At 33.4% G+C, this 17,628-nt stretch overlaps 1 protein-coding gene across 5 annotated transcripts in view; it reads right to left on the reverse strand.

The window, feature by feature from the left end:
* The window catches only part of LOC148600311 (uncharacterized), a 322,920-nt gene that overhangs the window by 120,890 nt on the left and 184,402 nt on the right, over positions 1-17,628 (reverse strand). For all 5 annotated transcript variants that reach the window (XM_088557824.1, XM_088557823.1, XM_088557826.1 and 2 more), the window contains 13 exons: positions 16,954-17,034; positions 16,001-16,085; positions 15,275-15,572; positions 14,971-15,091; positions 13,753-13,833; positions 13,282-13,369; positions 12,568-12,871; positions 11,410-11,552; positions 7,207-8,925; positions 4,666-4,820; positions 4,160-4,338; positions 1,751-1,898; positions 679-1,094 (listed from right to left, as the gene is read on the reverse strand). In XM_088557824.1, coding sequence (XP_088413950.1) covers positions 679-1,094; positions 1,751-1,898; positions 4,160-4,338; positions 4,666-4,820; positions 7,207-8,925; positions 11,410-11,552; positions 12,568-12,871; positions 13,282-13,369; positions 13,753-13,833; positions 14,971-15,091; positions 15,275-15,572; positions 16,001-16,085; positions 16,954-17,034 — 3,818 coding nt within the window. The remainder of the gene's footprint in view (positions 1-678; positions 1,095-1,750; positions 1,899-4,159; positions 4,339-4,665; positions 4,821-7,206; positions 8,926-11,409; positions 11,553-12,567; positions 12,872-13,281; positions 13,370-13,752; positions 13,834-14,970; positions 15,092-15,274; positions 15,573-16,000; positions 16,086-16,953; positions 17,035-17,628) is intronic.

The following is a 17,628-nucleotide window of genomic DNA, read 5'->3' on the forward strand; positions in this document are numbered from 1 at the left end:
ATTATTAATAATATAATATTTCATTATCTAACTAAAATTGTGAGTAGACAGTCTCTTAATCTATGTTAAATTTCACTATGAAAAATATATAAATGAATAATCATCATTACTACAGAATTTTCAATGAAATTGCAACAACAGAAGCATACATATATCATATGCCACTTGAGGCTCACTTCTATAAATTAATTTCAAAAATGTTAGGTCAAAATTTGATAATAAAAGATACCTTGATATTACACAAAAATTTAAGAAATTTATAGCCGTTATCATTAAATGAATATTTCTGCTATACCTTTACACAGCATGTAAAAATATGGCAGAATTTCTAATAAAAACATAAACAAACTCTGTATATTGCAAACTTACATGCAAAACAACACAAAATCAAGATTCTCGTTTTAGCAAATCACTTTTAAACATGATTTCAACCAGAGTTCTGATGTTATTTTTTTCTTACAGAGTTACTGCCCTTGGTTGAAAAAGCAATCAAGGAAAATAAATTTAATGTAAGTAATAGATTAATAATTTTTTTTGAATTTATGTAATCAATAAAAAAGACTTCATAAAAAATTTAAACTACAATGACAATTTTCATCTAAAGGCAGTGTGTAGAGTCTCTGAAGCATTCTGGGATACATGTAAAGATGGCTGAATACAATGACTATAATAAAATACCTTGAGTTGTCAAGTTCGCTGAACAAATCATTTCTCCAGCAGCATTTTCAGCACGACATGAATAAACAACTTCTGAGTCCTCAAGAGAAACATCACGAATTTCCAAGACAGCACGGTTGCCGTCTTGATGAATGTGATATTTGGCACTTTCTTCAATAACTTTGTCACCAGCAAACCATGTGACTTTTGGCATAGGTTTTCCATGAACAGTACACTCAAGTTTAGCAGTGTCTAAGTATTCAACAGATATATCCTTCAATGTTTCATCAAATGTTGGTGCTTCAAGTTGAATGAGAACCTCGGCACTGCTGGTGGCAACACCTTTGTCATTGATTGCTTTAATGGTATATTCTCCTTCATCTTCAGGTATTGTGTCTAAAATTGTCAGTCTGGCAGTCTCATCAGTTACATCAGTTCTGAAAGAAAAAGGAAAGTGAGTAATTGTAATATTTCACTTTTTTTAAACTAGAATTTTAATCTAATTATCTAAATAGCACAATCATAAAATAAAATGACTATAATTACAAATCAACTAAATTACATAAATTCATTTTTATCTAGTCCTCTCCAACCTCTTCTATGGGTGCCTCATTATCCATAATTACATGCCATATAAACTAGGTTAAAACCAAAGAGGACCTCCCTCATCACTTATATGTAGCAATTATAAGTGGCAAGAAATACCTCACTTCCTCAATTAGTTTTATGAAAAATGGACTGAGAACCAAGACATTAACTTACAATGGACTGAGAACCAAGACATTAACTTACAATGGACTGAGAACCAAGACATTAACTTCCAATGGTCTATGAAACAGGAAATTAACTTTAAATTGACTGAGAACCAAGACATTAACTTCAAATGACCTAAGAACCAAGGAATTAACTATAAATAGACTGAGAACTAAGAAATTAACTTACAATTGACTGAGAACCAAGACATTAACTTACAATGGACTGAGAACCAAGACATTAACTTACAATGACCTTTGAACCAAAAATGAACTTTGAAGGACCTAATAAAGTCTCCTTAACTTTTCTAATGATCCTCACAGACAATTGGCAAACTTACTGGTATCTATCTCCTATGATTTCATCTCCATCTTTGAACCAGGTGACCTTTGGTTTGGGATGACCTCTGACCTGGCATTCCAGGATGATGGGTGCTCCGACCTCAATCTCTTTGTCGTCAATTCTAGAGATGAAAGTGGGGGCCTCGCCTGAAAAAAAAAGACAGCAGTGTTTAAAAACAACAGCTAAATATTGAGCAGATAAAAATTTATAATGAAATTGAAGGAAGTGAAGGAGAGAAGCAAATGAAACAAGGGTCAGGAGTTCAAAAGTCTTTTAAAATATCAGAGGGTCAAGGTTAAATGAAATAAGCAACTTATGAACATAAGAGGAAATTAATAAAGTCAAGGTCAGGGGTCTCTGGAAACTTTTTATTGATTTTTTCTCAAAACGTTTTTCAAGATAATGAAAGATTTGGAGGAGAACTCAATTTAAGGAGCTTTATGAAATGTGACCCTGGATATGTATGAACAGATCAATTTTCAAAGGTTAACAATAAAAAGGAAATCGTTAATTCACACCTATGAAGACATGAAAGTATTTTTCAATTCTGTGACTTACTTCTTTTTTTTAAATAAAAATTTCAACACATCAACATTTTCATGAATTTCTAGACTCTAAAGTGGTCTACTGAAAATTAGTGTACAAGTATGAATTTGATTTAAATTCAAATATCTTTTGGGGGTATGTCCCCTATAGAATGAATCAGCAATCACCAAATACATATCAAAGTACCATCACCGAACATTGTCAGAAAATCAAAATGTACTATGCCCAGAATCATTGCACCTGGTACCAGTAAAAATATTTAAAAGTAAAATGTACATGACATACATGTAGCATTCTCTATGAAAATGTAATGCAAAATACATGTATCATTCAAAGAGTCAAAGTTGCTAATTACATGTAACATTCTACGAATAGAGCCTGTCTAAATTACATGAAACTATGTTTATATAACTATATTTTGTTTTGTTAAACTCTCCCAAACCATTTAATTATATACTAGATATAGTTAAGAAATTTACAGTACTGTCAGAATTTGTTTCCTTTCCGTCCGAAAATTCCAATTCTGCAAAATTGAGATTCTGATTTTTGTTGTATGTATTCTACAATTTACCAACAACTTATTTCAGATTTGAAGATGTACAAGTGACTATATCAGTGCAATTTTCACATGGTCAAAGAGAGATAACTCAATGTCCAAATTTCAAATTTTTCAAAATGTGTTGACTACCAAAAAAAATGTGAGCAAGGTTAAAAAAGTGTTCAAATTCTCAAATATCCCAAATGTGTAACAAAACATATATAGAATGAATTCTACCTCAGTATCCAAATAATCTATAATATGATCACAAAGTGAAATTTCTTCAATCAATTACACAAAAGTATAATTAAATCAATACATGTGGTTTACAATATAGAAACACATTAACTTGATACTGATTAGGTAGCAAACCTCAAACTAACCACACTCAGAGAAATAAATTTTACTTTTTTTATAAAAAATTCCTCACAATAGTAAAGGATGAACCTCTTGCTGCTAGAAGTCGTGAAACAGTTCCTTTAAACATGCCGGCTTGACAACATTTCCCTCAACTAGCATTACCCAACTTTATTATCTCCTTTTAGACAGAAGCATTACTCTATATATTATCCCCCTTTTAGACAGAAGCATTACCCTATATATTATCCCCCTTTAGACAGAAGCATTACCCTATATATTATCCCCCTTTTAGACAGAAGCAATCCCCTATATATTATCCCCCTTTAGACAGAAGCATTACCCTATATATTATCCCTTTTTAGACAGAAGCATTCCCCTATATATTATCTCCCTTTAGACAGAAGCATTCCCCTATATATTATCCCCCTTTTAGACAGAAGCATTCCCCTATATATTATCCCCCTTTAGACAGAAGCATTCCCCTATATATTATCCCCCTTTTAGACAGAAGCATTTCCCTGTATATTATCCCCTTTAGACAGAAGCATTCCCCTATATATTATCCCCTTTTAGACAGAAGCATTCCCCTATAAATTATCCCCCTTTAGACAGAAGCATTACCCTATATATTATCCCCCTTTTAGACAGAAGCATTCCCCTATATATAATCCCCCTTTAGACAGAAGCATTACCCTATATATTATCTCCCTTTAGACAGAAGCATTACCCTATATATAATCCCCCTTTAGACAGAAGCATTACCCTATATATTATCTCCCTTTAGACAGAAGCATTACCCTATATATTATCTCCCTTTAGATAAAACAAATTCCTGTTAGACAGAAACATACTGAAATGTGGACAATAATATAATGTGACAACCTCTAATTCAATTATCTACTTTGAGATAATATATTGACTTCCTTTTTAACCATGAGAACAAAAAAAGAATGAGATATTTACCTATTGGGTTGACAAACAGCTGTCCAACACTGGATACAGAACCTGTCTTGTTTGTGGCTTTAACAGTGTACTCGGCATCATCGTCAGGCATAACATCCTTTACAATGAGGGAGGCAAAGTTTCCACGGACTTCAACTTTGTGGTGGTCGTCATTCTGGATAGGTTTACCATCTTTGTACCTAAATCAAAATGGATGATTTAAATATCAATGTTTAATTAAAAAATATAAACTTTCTTCTCAAACAATTAATAAATTGGCAATTCTGTAACTGCAATTTAATATGAATTAATAAATCCATATAGTTAATATATTTTTACATATAATATATCAATATTTGTCCTTCAGTGAAAATGTTTTTTTTAATGTATTCTGAACTCTAAGAGTCTTGGACTGTTTGACATGAACATAAGCATTAAACAGAAAGTTACAGAAAACTTATTTTGTTTTCTTGTCGATTAAATCCACTCCTTAATTAAAGAGTTCTCCAAGGCATGCTGGGACTTACCAAGTGACTTCTGGGAAGGGTGACCCTGTGAGCTGTACAATGAAGGTCACAGTATCACCTTCTGTAACTTCCTGATCAGAAAGTTCTCTGAGGAATTCTGGGATTGATTCCTTCTCAGGTACTTCATCAGGTGCAACACTGAAGGTGCCAGAAACCTGTGTAAAATAACATTTTTTTTCTTCTAAATCTCTATGGCTCATGCATTTAAGGAGGTAGACCTAGGGTAAGGGACATAACTCTTTAAATCAGTGATATGGTTGTATCATATTCAATTACACAAAAACCTTTCTAGCTTTCCTTTGAAACAGAATGAAATCAGTCCAAGTTACTTTGGTGCTTACATGTGATTGATGTAAAATAGTAAATACAAACCTTCCAATGATTTGTGAAAGTTGTGTCCCTTACCCTAGGTCTACCTCCTTAAAACTAGAATATTTTTGTAGAACATCACACCCCAAATCATTCAATGCTTGTCCAGTCAAAAGGAATAAGAATAACTAGTAATCAAGAAACATTTTATGCAGGTACTGGCTCTTCTGCTATTTAGAATATATATCAATTATTTGACGAAAACAATTTGTATTTCATCATTAAAAAATGATGAAATGGGAAATCTTTATCTCAATTTTCAATAATTTTAATTTTCAAGATTAAGTTGTTGAAGATTTTCCAGGTTTCATTTCAAACTTGTACGAGAAGTTATTAATATCTTAAGACATAACATGGGTCCCCCCTAAATGCATTGAAAGGTTTTACAATCTGATGCTCTACATGTGACGACAGTACATTTCACATTTCTGATTTTAGACAGTGCGTTAATGTATTGTGTATGTTTTGTACATGTGCAATATGTTTTCTGATGCGTTTTAGGATTGATTCATTCTACCAAGCAGGAGTGTTTTATAAACCATGGGATAACAACCTTACTTCTATGCACAAGTAAACATGGGATCGAAATTCGGTAAAAAATTTCCTACGGCTAAATTAGGAAAGGATCAATATGGAATATGTGAAAAGTGTGAAAAACCTCATGCTAAAATTCTCAATAAATTCACAATAAACCTCAATCTGCATTTGAAATCTGAAATAAAATGTTCTATCATTATTAGGACATTTGATATCTTTTAGGTTTTATACTGATGATTCCTTCCTCTCAGAATTGCGGAAAATCTTGTATTTAAAAAATGGTTAAAAGGTAGGTGATACTACCCTCCACTCAATTTTATGTCCAAAACACCTGACACAAAATTGCCAGAGCATGAATATACTAGTATATGTGAATACTGAGATGAGCTGACATGTGTAGTTAAACATGCTAATACATGTATGTAAGTTATGAAGTTTACATGTATGAGTTTTTGAAGAGCTCTAAATATACTATAGAGAAGAGGTTATAGACCCTGATAACCAGTTATGGAGTCCAAACTTGACTTAACTTAGGATATACTGAGTCCTTATTCAATTTAACTCAAGATTGACCAAGTCAAATCTCAATTTAACTTAAGATTGACCAAGTCAAATCTCAATTTAACTTCAGGTTGACCAAGTAAAAACTCAAGTTAGCTCAAGATTGACAAGATTAAGACTCAAATTAACTTAAAATTTACCAAGTCAAAACCTGTGTAAACTATAAAAATTAACAGAAATGAGACCAGAGAAAACTTTGCTATGGAACTAAGTGTTGTTGATTAGTTTCTATATAAATCATCATATATATAGTTTCTGAATACAGTTTTAATATACCGGTTACATGGGAGAAGCTTTGGACTGTCTACTTATATTCTGCCATTTAAGTTATTGAAGCATATTTTATCCAAAAAAAAAAAAAAAGAAATTTTCTACAAATTTTCTAATTTACCATGCCACAACATTGAAATCTTCTAAAGAAATTTTCTACTGATTTTTTTTTCACAAACCAAACCATCCCCATTACAATAAACATGCATCCCATCCAAATGCCCAAAATACATAATACCAGTTTCTGCAACACTGTCTGGAATTCCCTATACCCAAATTCCATAACATAGAGTAAACAATGTATTCAAATACCCAAAATACCACAATGTACCCCAAAACACCCAAAATATCCCAATACCAGCCAAGCAAGTATATAGCCCATCTAAATACCCATATATACTAGTAAGCCAAGAATGTTAAAATTTTTGAAATATTCTTCTAGAGTGGGTGCAATGTAGATATTTTTTGTGGTAAAATTAGTGAGAAATTAAAGTTTCAAATTAAAACCGCCTAAATCTACCCATGACAACCCATGCTTTGCAAATTTTAGAGGTGGCGCACACCTACTCGCCCCCGCCCAAATCCACCCCTTTACTAATGTAAAAGAATAGCCTTGAAAGCACCCACAAAACAAAAAAAAAAAAAAAACAAAAAAAGAATCCCTCTCCATGAAAAAAAACCATTGAAATGGTATATATATATATATATCATTGACAATGGGCACATCTGAAATAGAAAAATAACCACTAGGTCTGAATGTGGTAGGTTTTGTTTTGTTTGTGTGCTTGTCCATTACATTTGTACCTGTGTGATTTCAAATGATTCATCCAGACCCTTTCCAGGGATGTCAGCCCTATGGACCTCTCTCTCTGCTGGAATCTCAAAAGACTCCTCAACATCCTCATCTGGAATGGCAACCTGTTGGATGACCTTAGTAGCAGCAACATGCTCTGCTGTTGGTCCCTCTGGTTGGTCATCAACAGAGAAACTTGCATCCTGGGAGGAAGTGTATGAGTCTTCCTCAGGGACTGTCTCAAGATAGTCAATAGTGTGGGTGACAAAGCCAATATTTTCTGGTTGTTCCCTGTCTTCATAAACAATCATTTCATCATCGATATCTTCTGGACTGAGATCTTCCTGAAGAGCTGCCTCTCTCTGGAGAAGGTCACCTGATATCTGTTCTGCTTCTCCAAGCTGATATCCATCAACACCTTCACCTGGGACTGGTACATCTGGAATCCTGAATTCCAGGGCAACATCTTCTCTGTCTAGCAGTGGTTTGGCAGGTAAAGATTCCTTAAAGATAGCAATCTCATCAACATCTCTTCCACCTTGCTCTTCAAGGGAAGTAACTCCTACAACAGCCTCAAAGGTGACCCTCTGAGGCAGTTCATCATCAGGAACAATGAATGTCTCCTTTTCTGGCTTCAGATAGATTCCAGTCCCTTCTTTGTCGTCTTTGACATCTGGTTTGATTTCTACATGTCCTTCAACAACATCAGGTTTCTTGGCCTTAGGAAACTCATCATCAAAAATTTCCTCAGGTCCTTCTACATAAGTGGGCTTCTTTGGAGCTTGGTCTCCCTCCTCCAACCCACCTACATACTTATCTTCATCAAAATATGGTTTCTGTGGAAAGTTAATGTCTTCTTGAATGTCCTTTGATAATACCTCAGGTTGTTCCTCTTGAGGAAGGACAACTTCCTCCTCAAATACTTCAGCAGGGTATTTATCCTTTTCAACAACATCAGGAACAATCTCTGGTTTTTTCTTAGTCTTTACAGTATCATCAGTAAGTGGAATGTCCTCAATTGTGATCTTTTCAGATGATTTTGATCGTGTTTCATCATCAGGAATTTGTTTCTTCCTGTCTTCTTTATGTTTAGGTACTACATCAGGCATCAGAATCTCAAATCCTTTGTCTTCAATTTCTTCTTCAGATGTAACTGAAGAAACAGAGATGTCCTCCTCAATTTCCTCCTCTGGTAATTCTTCACTGGAAATTGAGACATCATCATCCACCTTAGGTTTTACTCCCATGTCACCAGCTAGAGGTTGTTCTTCCTCAAACGAGCTGGTAGAACCTCCTGAGTATGGCTTGGCTTCCTTGTCATCATCAGAGGCTGTCTTTGGCAGGTCAAGGGTTGGAATTTCATCTTTGGAAATAATAGTAAATTCTTCCCCAAGTGGTTTCTCTGGTACTTGTTCACCAGAGATTACAACATACTCCTCATGTTTTTCAGGAATTCTGTCCTCTGGGAATATCCTCTCAGCCTCCCTGGGTTGTATTGGTGCTTGATCCTCAATTGAAATATCAGCTGATATTGATCTATCCTCTTCAAATGATGCCTCATAATTTGCATCCTCAGGTAACGACCTAGCTGTTGACACCTCTTCCTCAGTGTCTGGGTGAATAATCACCTCCTCCTTCAAAAGAGTGTGGGAAACTTGATCAGGATTTGGTGAGGACATGAGAGTCCAGGTGAAGCTATGTGTTGGCGTGCGGTCAATAGGTGACTCAAGCTGTGTGAGGAAGCAGAACAAAAAAAAAAAATCTGGGTTAAAAACAAGCAGACATGCCCACATGTAACTTCCTGTTTCAGATATTGATGACAAGGATATTTCTGATTCATAAAACTGTTACGTCACTGAAATGTTTATTAATAATTTTGATATTCTTTACTGAGCAAAAAGTACAATGTATTAGTTATAATATATATATTGAGAAACTGCCAACAGACAGTTTTAGTAAGGCTCTTTCAAATTTCATTGTTTGTTTGTTGGGGTTTAACGTCCGAGCAGCAATATTTCAGCTATTTCAAATTTCAAGATCTGGATTAAGGCCATCTAAAATAATTCTTGGTTCTAAGGCCCTTCTGGTATCTTTTGAGAAAGTCTCATCACCATATAAAAAAAAAATTAGGACCAAAAAGTTCCTTTTTATCATATTTTTTTTTTGGGTAGTGAAAAATGTTTCAAAAAATACAAACATCACAATTTAGGACAATAAAACAGTGAAGAGAAATGCCTCCCTCCCCCATTGATTTTAGTGAAAAAATGGCCTGAGAACCATGAAATGAACTTTGTATGGCCTTACAGGATTGAATTATTCCTATACTTGATCCATGCTTTTTCAAATCAATATCAAAACACGAAGTCACAAAATCATAAAAATCATGCTAAATGAAAAAAAACTTTGCAAAAGTGATGCCTCAACTTATCAATACATCCTCATACAGAAATACAAAAAAGCATATCCAATCACAGTTCTCTATAAGCAGATCACAAAACATTACACTCACGAAGTCTTTCAAATTTTTAATTTCAATTTCAAGGTAAAATTTTTTTTAAAAGAGAGATAACTCTGTCATTGCTAAATATCTTAAAATCAATTGCCTCTCAATGTAAATTTAAAAAAAAATCAACAAAATAAAATCTACCAAACTTTAAAACAGTTTCCATATCCTAATGAATAGTAGACATGAGTTATTACTCCCTTTGCAGAAGTAATATAATTTTAGATTTAGGTTCAGAATAAAAGAAAAAAATAGTGGGAGTGAACGTGGAAGAGAAAAAAATAGTGGGAGTGAACGTGGAAGAGAAACCATGAAATACAACAATGTTTCTTACAAAAAACAAAAAAAAAAATATCATAGTTTTTTCCATTTACTGCCTACATTCTAGTTAAAGGGAAATAACTCCGAGACAAACTGGTTCACTACCTCATTCAAGAAAAACAGAACAGTAAAAAACTTTTCTACGGAACTAAAATGGGTCAACTTTGGTAATTACTTGGTCATTTTTTAAGTATTTGTTTTATTCTTTAAGAAAATAGTTCTTCCTTATCTACATGAGGCAGCCAACTCCCCTGTAGTACATCTAGTATGAATTATTTCCCTTGGCATGAAATATGACCATAATTATTGAATCAATAGCTATCATATTAATTTGTCTTCTTCTGTATTTACTCCCACTTTTTCTTGAAAAGAAGAACACAATTTGTTCACAGTTTAATTTGGAGAAAAAATCCAAGAAAAATGAAAAAATCCTGATCTGTTTTTTGCAATCTTAATCCATTTTCACAGCAATTTAAAAAAATATATATGTATGCTGAATGGTATCCAGTTTGCCATTAATTTATTCTGCATTGATAACTATGAACAACTGGCCTCAAAGATGGTATACATTTATTTGAATAAGAATAAATATATGTGTGCACTGTAAATTACTTCTATGTGCCCATAATGTATATATCTACTTCTAATCATAATTATCAGGTAGGATCAAGTTAATTCTGATTAAACATGTGATTTGCCAGAATACCTGAGATATCACAGAACTAAAGCTATTACTCTTAAAAGTCTTAAAAGCAGAATGATTATTGACATCCAAACAGTGTTTGATTATTGCTTCAGTAATCCTGAAATGTTAGTTAACTGCAATAATCCCCTGGTCTAGACAGTGCATAACTGTATGAATTTACAGTAATAATAGAAAACAGCAAAGAAAAGCCAACACCAAGACTGACAGAAAAGTTAAAGATCTTTAATGAAAAGATTCATGCAAAAAAAGTATAAATGTTTACAACGGAGAATTTTTGGCCAACTTTAATGATAAACTATTGCATTCAAAATGGACTTTTAATTTCCTTGCAAGAATGCATCTTTTTAGTACATTGTAAGAAGATTTGAAATAACAAAAAAAATCCAAAAACAGCATGAATCTTATTCATTAATATGGCTAAAGCAGAATTTTAGAAAATTGCTGCTGACACTCACAATTGTTCTTGTTTTTGTGCAAAATTGACACATTTAAATAAAAAAAAACATGCCCAAAAACAATATCTTTTAAATGGTGAATTACATTGAAATTGATAAAAACTTAAAATAGGAAAACTACTTCCTTGTTGAAAACAAATTCACTTGAAATTTCACTTCACTCAACTTTTTTTTATTGGATACATGGACATCATTAACGTTAATGAAAATAATTTTAAAGTCCTTTTACCTCTACTTCCTGAGGTTGTTCTTTGTCCTCTGTGACCTTGAATGTGATCTCAGCCTCAGTTTGATCTTTGGGTTTGATTTCAAATGATGTCACTTCCTCTTCAACATCTTTGCTAGGCTTTGGTGACTCATCCTCAATCAGTTCTGTTTACAAATAATTCGAATGATATTATTGCCCAAAAATACTATTTCTTCATAACAAGAAATAAAAAAAAAGCAATCAATTTTTTGAAAAGTTTGAATATGACTTTATGTCTGACACACATAGTTTATACCTAGGAACCATGTGAAGTTTCATTGAAATTAAATTTTAAGTAGCACTCCAGCTAAGAATCATGCAAAATGTGATTCATGGGTAAAAAGCCTACATATTTTTATTTTTGATATTTTGTTTAAATTGCCATAGTAAACAGAAATTAACATTCAGTTTTTCATATAACCTGTGTTCTTAGGAAATAAAAAATTATATAGAATGCACTGTAGATTTCAAAATTAAGGGAGATAACTCTGTAAATGACACTCAAATACAGTAGAATCTATTGGATTTTCAATATTGATTATCTCCTAAGCAGATTTGAATGAATAATTACATATTTCAAAGTATAGACCCATATAACAACTTAATTACAAACATAAAAATATGTAGCCTTTTTTGGGGTGTATCACATTTCAGATTTTGTATGATTCTCACAAAGACTACTACTTAATATATTACAGAACAATTAACATTTAAAAATGTTGCTGACAGACGTCCATGGGGGCATCACACACAGGACAATATATGTCAGGCTTATCTCCAATTCCAAGCTCAAGCAAAAAATTATATTCCTTCACACACCTATGATGTCTAACCTTCCTATAAAGTTTTATCTTAATATATTGAGTGTTTGAGGAGGAATAACCCAAACAAGATTCCAACAAGTAAAATCTTTAAGTTGTATTATCTCCCTTTGCAGGCATTGGACAATAATTTTCTTCTTCCATCCATACAATGCCTTACCATTCATTCAAATTTTGTCAAAATCAATACAGTGGATGGGCTTACAAGATCTGTAGATGGGTGGACAGATGGACAGACTGACTAAGTGATTCCTATATACCCACAAACTATGTTTGTGCATTGGAGGGGGAAGGTGTCATAGCAAACAAAAATACAAACCATTAACAGTAAGTACAGCTGTAGTCGCAGCCTCGCCAGCCTCGTTAATGGCCTTGACAGTGTATATACCACTGTCTTCTGGGAAGGCTTCAGGGAGTACCAGAGTGCTCTCCCCTGGTTCATCACCTGGAATCACCTGATAGATATCATCAGTTTTGATTGGCTGGTCATTGACAAACCATTGGATTTCAGGTGCTGGTTGACCTTTAGCCTTGACTGTGAACTTGGTGGATTCACCTTCCTGTACTTTGAGGTCACCAATGCCGATGACAAACTCTGGTGACACAATATCTTCTGGCTGCTTCTGAAAAATGAAAATAAAAAAAAAAACCTCTTAAATGTACCTCAGTTGAATGTTAAAGCCTATAAAGCCTATACCCTGAAATTTTTAGAGGTGGGTGGGAGAGTGGTTGTTTATATTTGCTTCCAAGGAGGTTTGTTTCAGTTCTTGGAATACTCTGATTAAGTGTGTGATATATATATATATATATACGTCTGATCTCATTTGAACAGTACCCGAAGACAAACACTTGAAAGAATATAAACACAATATGCAATAATTCAAGTAACCTCAAAGCAGAGTGCTTTGATGTAATTTAAGCTGATCAAGTTAGACAAATCCTGAAGAAGGCTTACTCAAATACGTTGGATATTAAGTTCTCTGAATTGTTCCTAATATATTGTGTTATCCAGAATTTAGACAATTTATCATACCTTTCGAAGAACATCTCTGTGGTCAACTTGTTCAGGTTCATAGACTGTTTCAGTCTTCTCAACATCAGTTGTGTCCTCAGCAAATTTCCTGTTAATAGGACAAGTAAACAGATAATGATTCTCATCTTCATCATCAATACTGCAATTATAATTTGTATCTGTCTCACTCTTATAAAGAATAATATTGAAATGCTTCAGAATGAGATACCATTTTTCATTTTACACTTTTCCTTTTTGGACTTCAAAAGTACATTTGACAACACGTCCTGTGAAGCTCCTTGTATTTATGAAAAGTAATTTTCTTGATGTCAAAAAATGGGTTTTTTTTTCAGTTCATTACAAAAAACAGTTCTTCACATTAAGCATTAAAAATTTATGACACATTTTACAAAATGTTAAAATATTCAGACTAGCCAAACACATCTAAGTCTACTACATCCTTATGCCACATTAACCAAAGGTAAACATTACCTGGATTTGAAAGTTGTTTTGTTTAGCACATTCCTAAAATCTAGCTGTTCAGATGTATAATACACACCGACTTTTGTTTTTCTTCACATGCAACAAAACACATAGAATGCAAAATTAGTACTGGGTTCAATCTAATTAAAATTATACTAATTATTCAATTCAGTCACTTCATCTAACAGCAATCTGTTCTACTTTCTGTTCAGATGACCATTTCAAAATCCTTTGGTTTCCCCATTACATAATGCTTCCACAATCATGAAAGCTGAAATCTGATTGGCTAATAAGAAAGGTCAACTCAACAGAAAATAGAGTGAAGTGATCCCACATGCAGTAAATGGAAAAATCAGTAGGTCTAATTTTAATTGAACAATACTTGGCTTTGTAGCACAAACATAAAAAATTCTTAATCTATAAAAATGAATTTTATGAATATTCATGCCATGTGAAAGTACACTGAAACCTCCTGTCTAAACTGAACCACATTGTTTCTTTAGGACAGGTGGCTGGTTTATGTAGAATCAAAATTTATAGAATGTAATGGGACTTCAGAAGATGTTCAACTTAAACATGTTTATAGAATCTGATATGGAAGGATCATTCCTGTTAATCTTTGGAAAATATCATGTGGGAGATTCTCCCCCACTGAAACTGTTTCATGTAGGAGATTCTCCCTCACTGACACTAACTAATATGGGAGATTCTCCCCCAGTGACTGTCTAATATGGGTGATTCTCCTCCACTGACAGTCCACTGTGGGGGATTCTCCCCCACTGACACTGTCTCATGAAGAATATTCTCCCCCATGGACACAGACTCATGTGGGAAATTCTCCCTGACTGACACTTTATCATGTGAGAGATTTTTTATATAAAGGAAATAGTTTTTTTTATTCAGGGCTTGGTGAGAACAGGTTTCACTGTTTGCAAATTTGAATTAATGGGAAAAGGTTCATTGCTTTTCATTGAAAACTCATGCAAAAAAAGAAAAAGTACAATTTGACAACAAAATTTCTAAACAAATGTTGTCCAAACATTCTTCACACTTAATAATGACAAATTAAATAAATCAGAATTCATTGTTTAATTGCAGCATAAAAAATAGTTTACAATTTTTTCCCTCACATGCAACATTGAAAAGCCAACTTATTCATGCTGTAAACACTCCCTATCAAGTCTAATGACCATTGCAATTTATATTTCTGAGACATTCCATACTTACACTTCAGTTTTGAGAACACCCCTAAAGTCAAGTTGTTCAGCTTCCTGTGTGACGACCTCTACCTTTTCTATAACATCTGGTTTTGGAGCCTCTTCAATCTCTCCAGCATCCAACTCATCAACTAATAAAAATAACAAACTTATCATTTAACATCTTAAAAATATAAAGTTAGCATTAATTCTTGTTGAATGCAAGTTTCATTTAAAGATAAGAACCTGCTGACCTACAACATCTTGTGACCTGTAATGACCTTGTGAAAGTAAATCAAGTGACCTGTGAAACCCTGTAAAGTAAACCTCCTTACCTGTGATGACCTTGAGTACTGCTGAGCAGACAGCTTTTCCTGCCTCATTGACAGCTTGGACAGAATATTTCCCAGCATCCTCAGGGAATGTCTCTGATAACAGAAGAGTGCTCTCTCCTTGAACTCCAGGAATGACCTTGTAAATTTCATCATCTTCAATAGGCTGTTCGTCATGGAACCATGTGACCTCTGGTTGTGGTTTGCCCTTGACCTTGGTGATAAATTTAGCCTCTTCTCCCTCCTGAACTTCAACACTCTTGATGGTCCTGATAAATTCAGGAGCTTCAGGGATCTCAGCCTGATAAAAAAAATAATTGAAAGATTCTTTATTTTACAATGTTGAATATATTAAAATGAATAGGCTGATTCATACACAAATAAAATCAGATATGGTTTGCCCAGTTGGAATGATCTGAAACAAAAACTGAAAAATTTTCAGTTCAATATCTCAAAATATGGCCAATCAAAATTACTGAATTTGAGAAAGGAATGTGTGGATGATATTGTTCTATGCTAATGCACTGTTAATGATATGACGAAGTTGAGCATTGGATGTTTCTGTGACTAATTGGTACCAAGGAATATCAAAAGGCAACCCCCTTCTCAAGTGGCAAGAAAGTAGTCTAAAAGGAAAAAATGTGACTGGAGGAAACACATTTATTGATTTCTTAGTGAAAATAACTTATTTGGAGAATGGTGTAAGTTACTGTTTTTCACAAAGCTCACCTTTTTGAGGACTTCTCTGAAGTCTTTTTGTTCAGCTTCAGGTAAATCTTCAATTTCCTCTCCAGTAACATCTGACTCAAATTTCCTGTTAATATAAATCATTCAGTCATAATCATGTCTGTATCTTAAGAAGGTAGACCTAGGGTAAGGGACAAAACTCTTACAAATCATTTGAATGTTTGTATTCATCATTTTACATCAATGTCATGTAAGCATCAAAGTAACTTGGACTGATTTCATTCATTTTCAAATGAAAGCTAGACAGGCTTTGTGAAATTGAATATGATACAAACATATCACTGACTTTGGGCTCATGTTCTGTTGTACAATCATTATAGAGTTATTGTTCCATTTTACGGAGGTACACATTTTTGTCTGCTTCAAAACAAATATTTAACCCCCTTTCCCAAAATTATTTTTACACAATCCTTCTCCAAAACAAGTTTTTGAACCATACACATGCTTTAAATAGTAACATTTGAATCCTCAAAGTTTAGTTCTTGCTCTAATGGACTATTTTACATGCCATACATGCATTCATGCCCAAACACTAGTATTTCAATGGCTTTGGTATCATTCAAATTTAATGGTAATACTGTTGGAATCAATGGATATTTTGGTTAAGTAGAAGGAACTGGATTAAAATGTATTCCTTAACTCTCAAGAAATGTGGCAATATATAAAGGGAAGTGTAGAGTGAAGGAAATGACCATACAAACATAAGGGGAGATAATTTAGGGTCATTTTCTACTGATGGGCAAGGAATCTCGGGAACTTTATTAAAAAGATGTGGCAGAAATTTCTATGTGATCTTCCAAGAAAGGGAGTCCATTATGTAGAAAAGTGTAGAAAGAATAATACACAAAAAGGTCAATTTATATACAAATTCATTTATCAAGGGAGGTACTAGTAACTTGTGACGACTTTTTTCAATTAAATTTTTTTCAACTTACTTGGACTTGACAGTGGATTTCTGTAGTAAGCTACGGAAGTCTTTCTGCTCAGCTTTAAATTTCATTCCAACTTTTGTTTTCCTATACATCACACAATACAAACATCATGCTAATTAGCCATGCAAAATAATATTATCCCCCTTTTCAATGCACATTTCTTGTATTCATTAGTACTACAAATTACATTAAATGCAGAATGTAATTAAATACAACCAACTAAATTTTCCACAACTTGCATTCCCTAAAAAATAGAAAATGGTGAAAATGTCCCAATATAACAAAAGTTTACCCTTTGGAAATATATGGAAAAAGATTAGTAACTCACTGTCAATACTCTATCGAAACTATTCGGCCATTTCTGCTACACTAAAAATAAACTCGGATGCAGAAAGGAGTATATCTTTTTGAAAAAAATGCCTGAATTGTAGTCATACATGACTCAAAGTAGTTCTATCCACCAGGTGGCATTAAAAAAATTGGTTAATATCACTAGAAATAAAGAACAATAACTCTGTCAAGAATTTTGGCACAAAGCAAGGAGCTAGGAAAAAAAGAAGTAAAAATTTCAACCAGTAAGACTATAATTTTAAAACCAAATCGATCAAATTCTGGACAAATTCTTTTGCCTCCAAGGTTTTTCTTTAGTGTAACTAGAAAGGCTTAGGAGTTCCAATT

This window comes from Perna viridis, chromosome 13 (genome assembly GCF_037379345.1).
Source record: "Perna viridis isolate PV_CMFRI_1.1 ecotype Kerala chromosome 13, ASM3737934v1, whole genome shotgun sequence".
Taxonomy (NCBI): domain Eukaryota; kingdom Metazoa; phylum Mollusca; class Bivalvia; order Mytilida; family Mytilidae; genus Perna; species Perna viridis.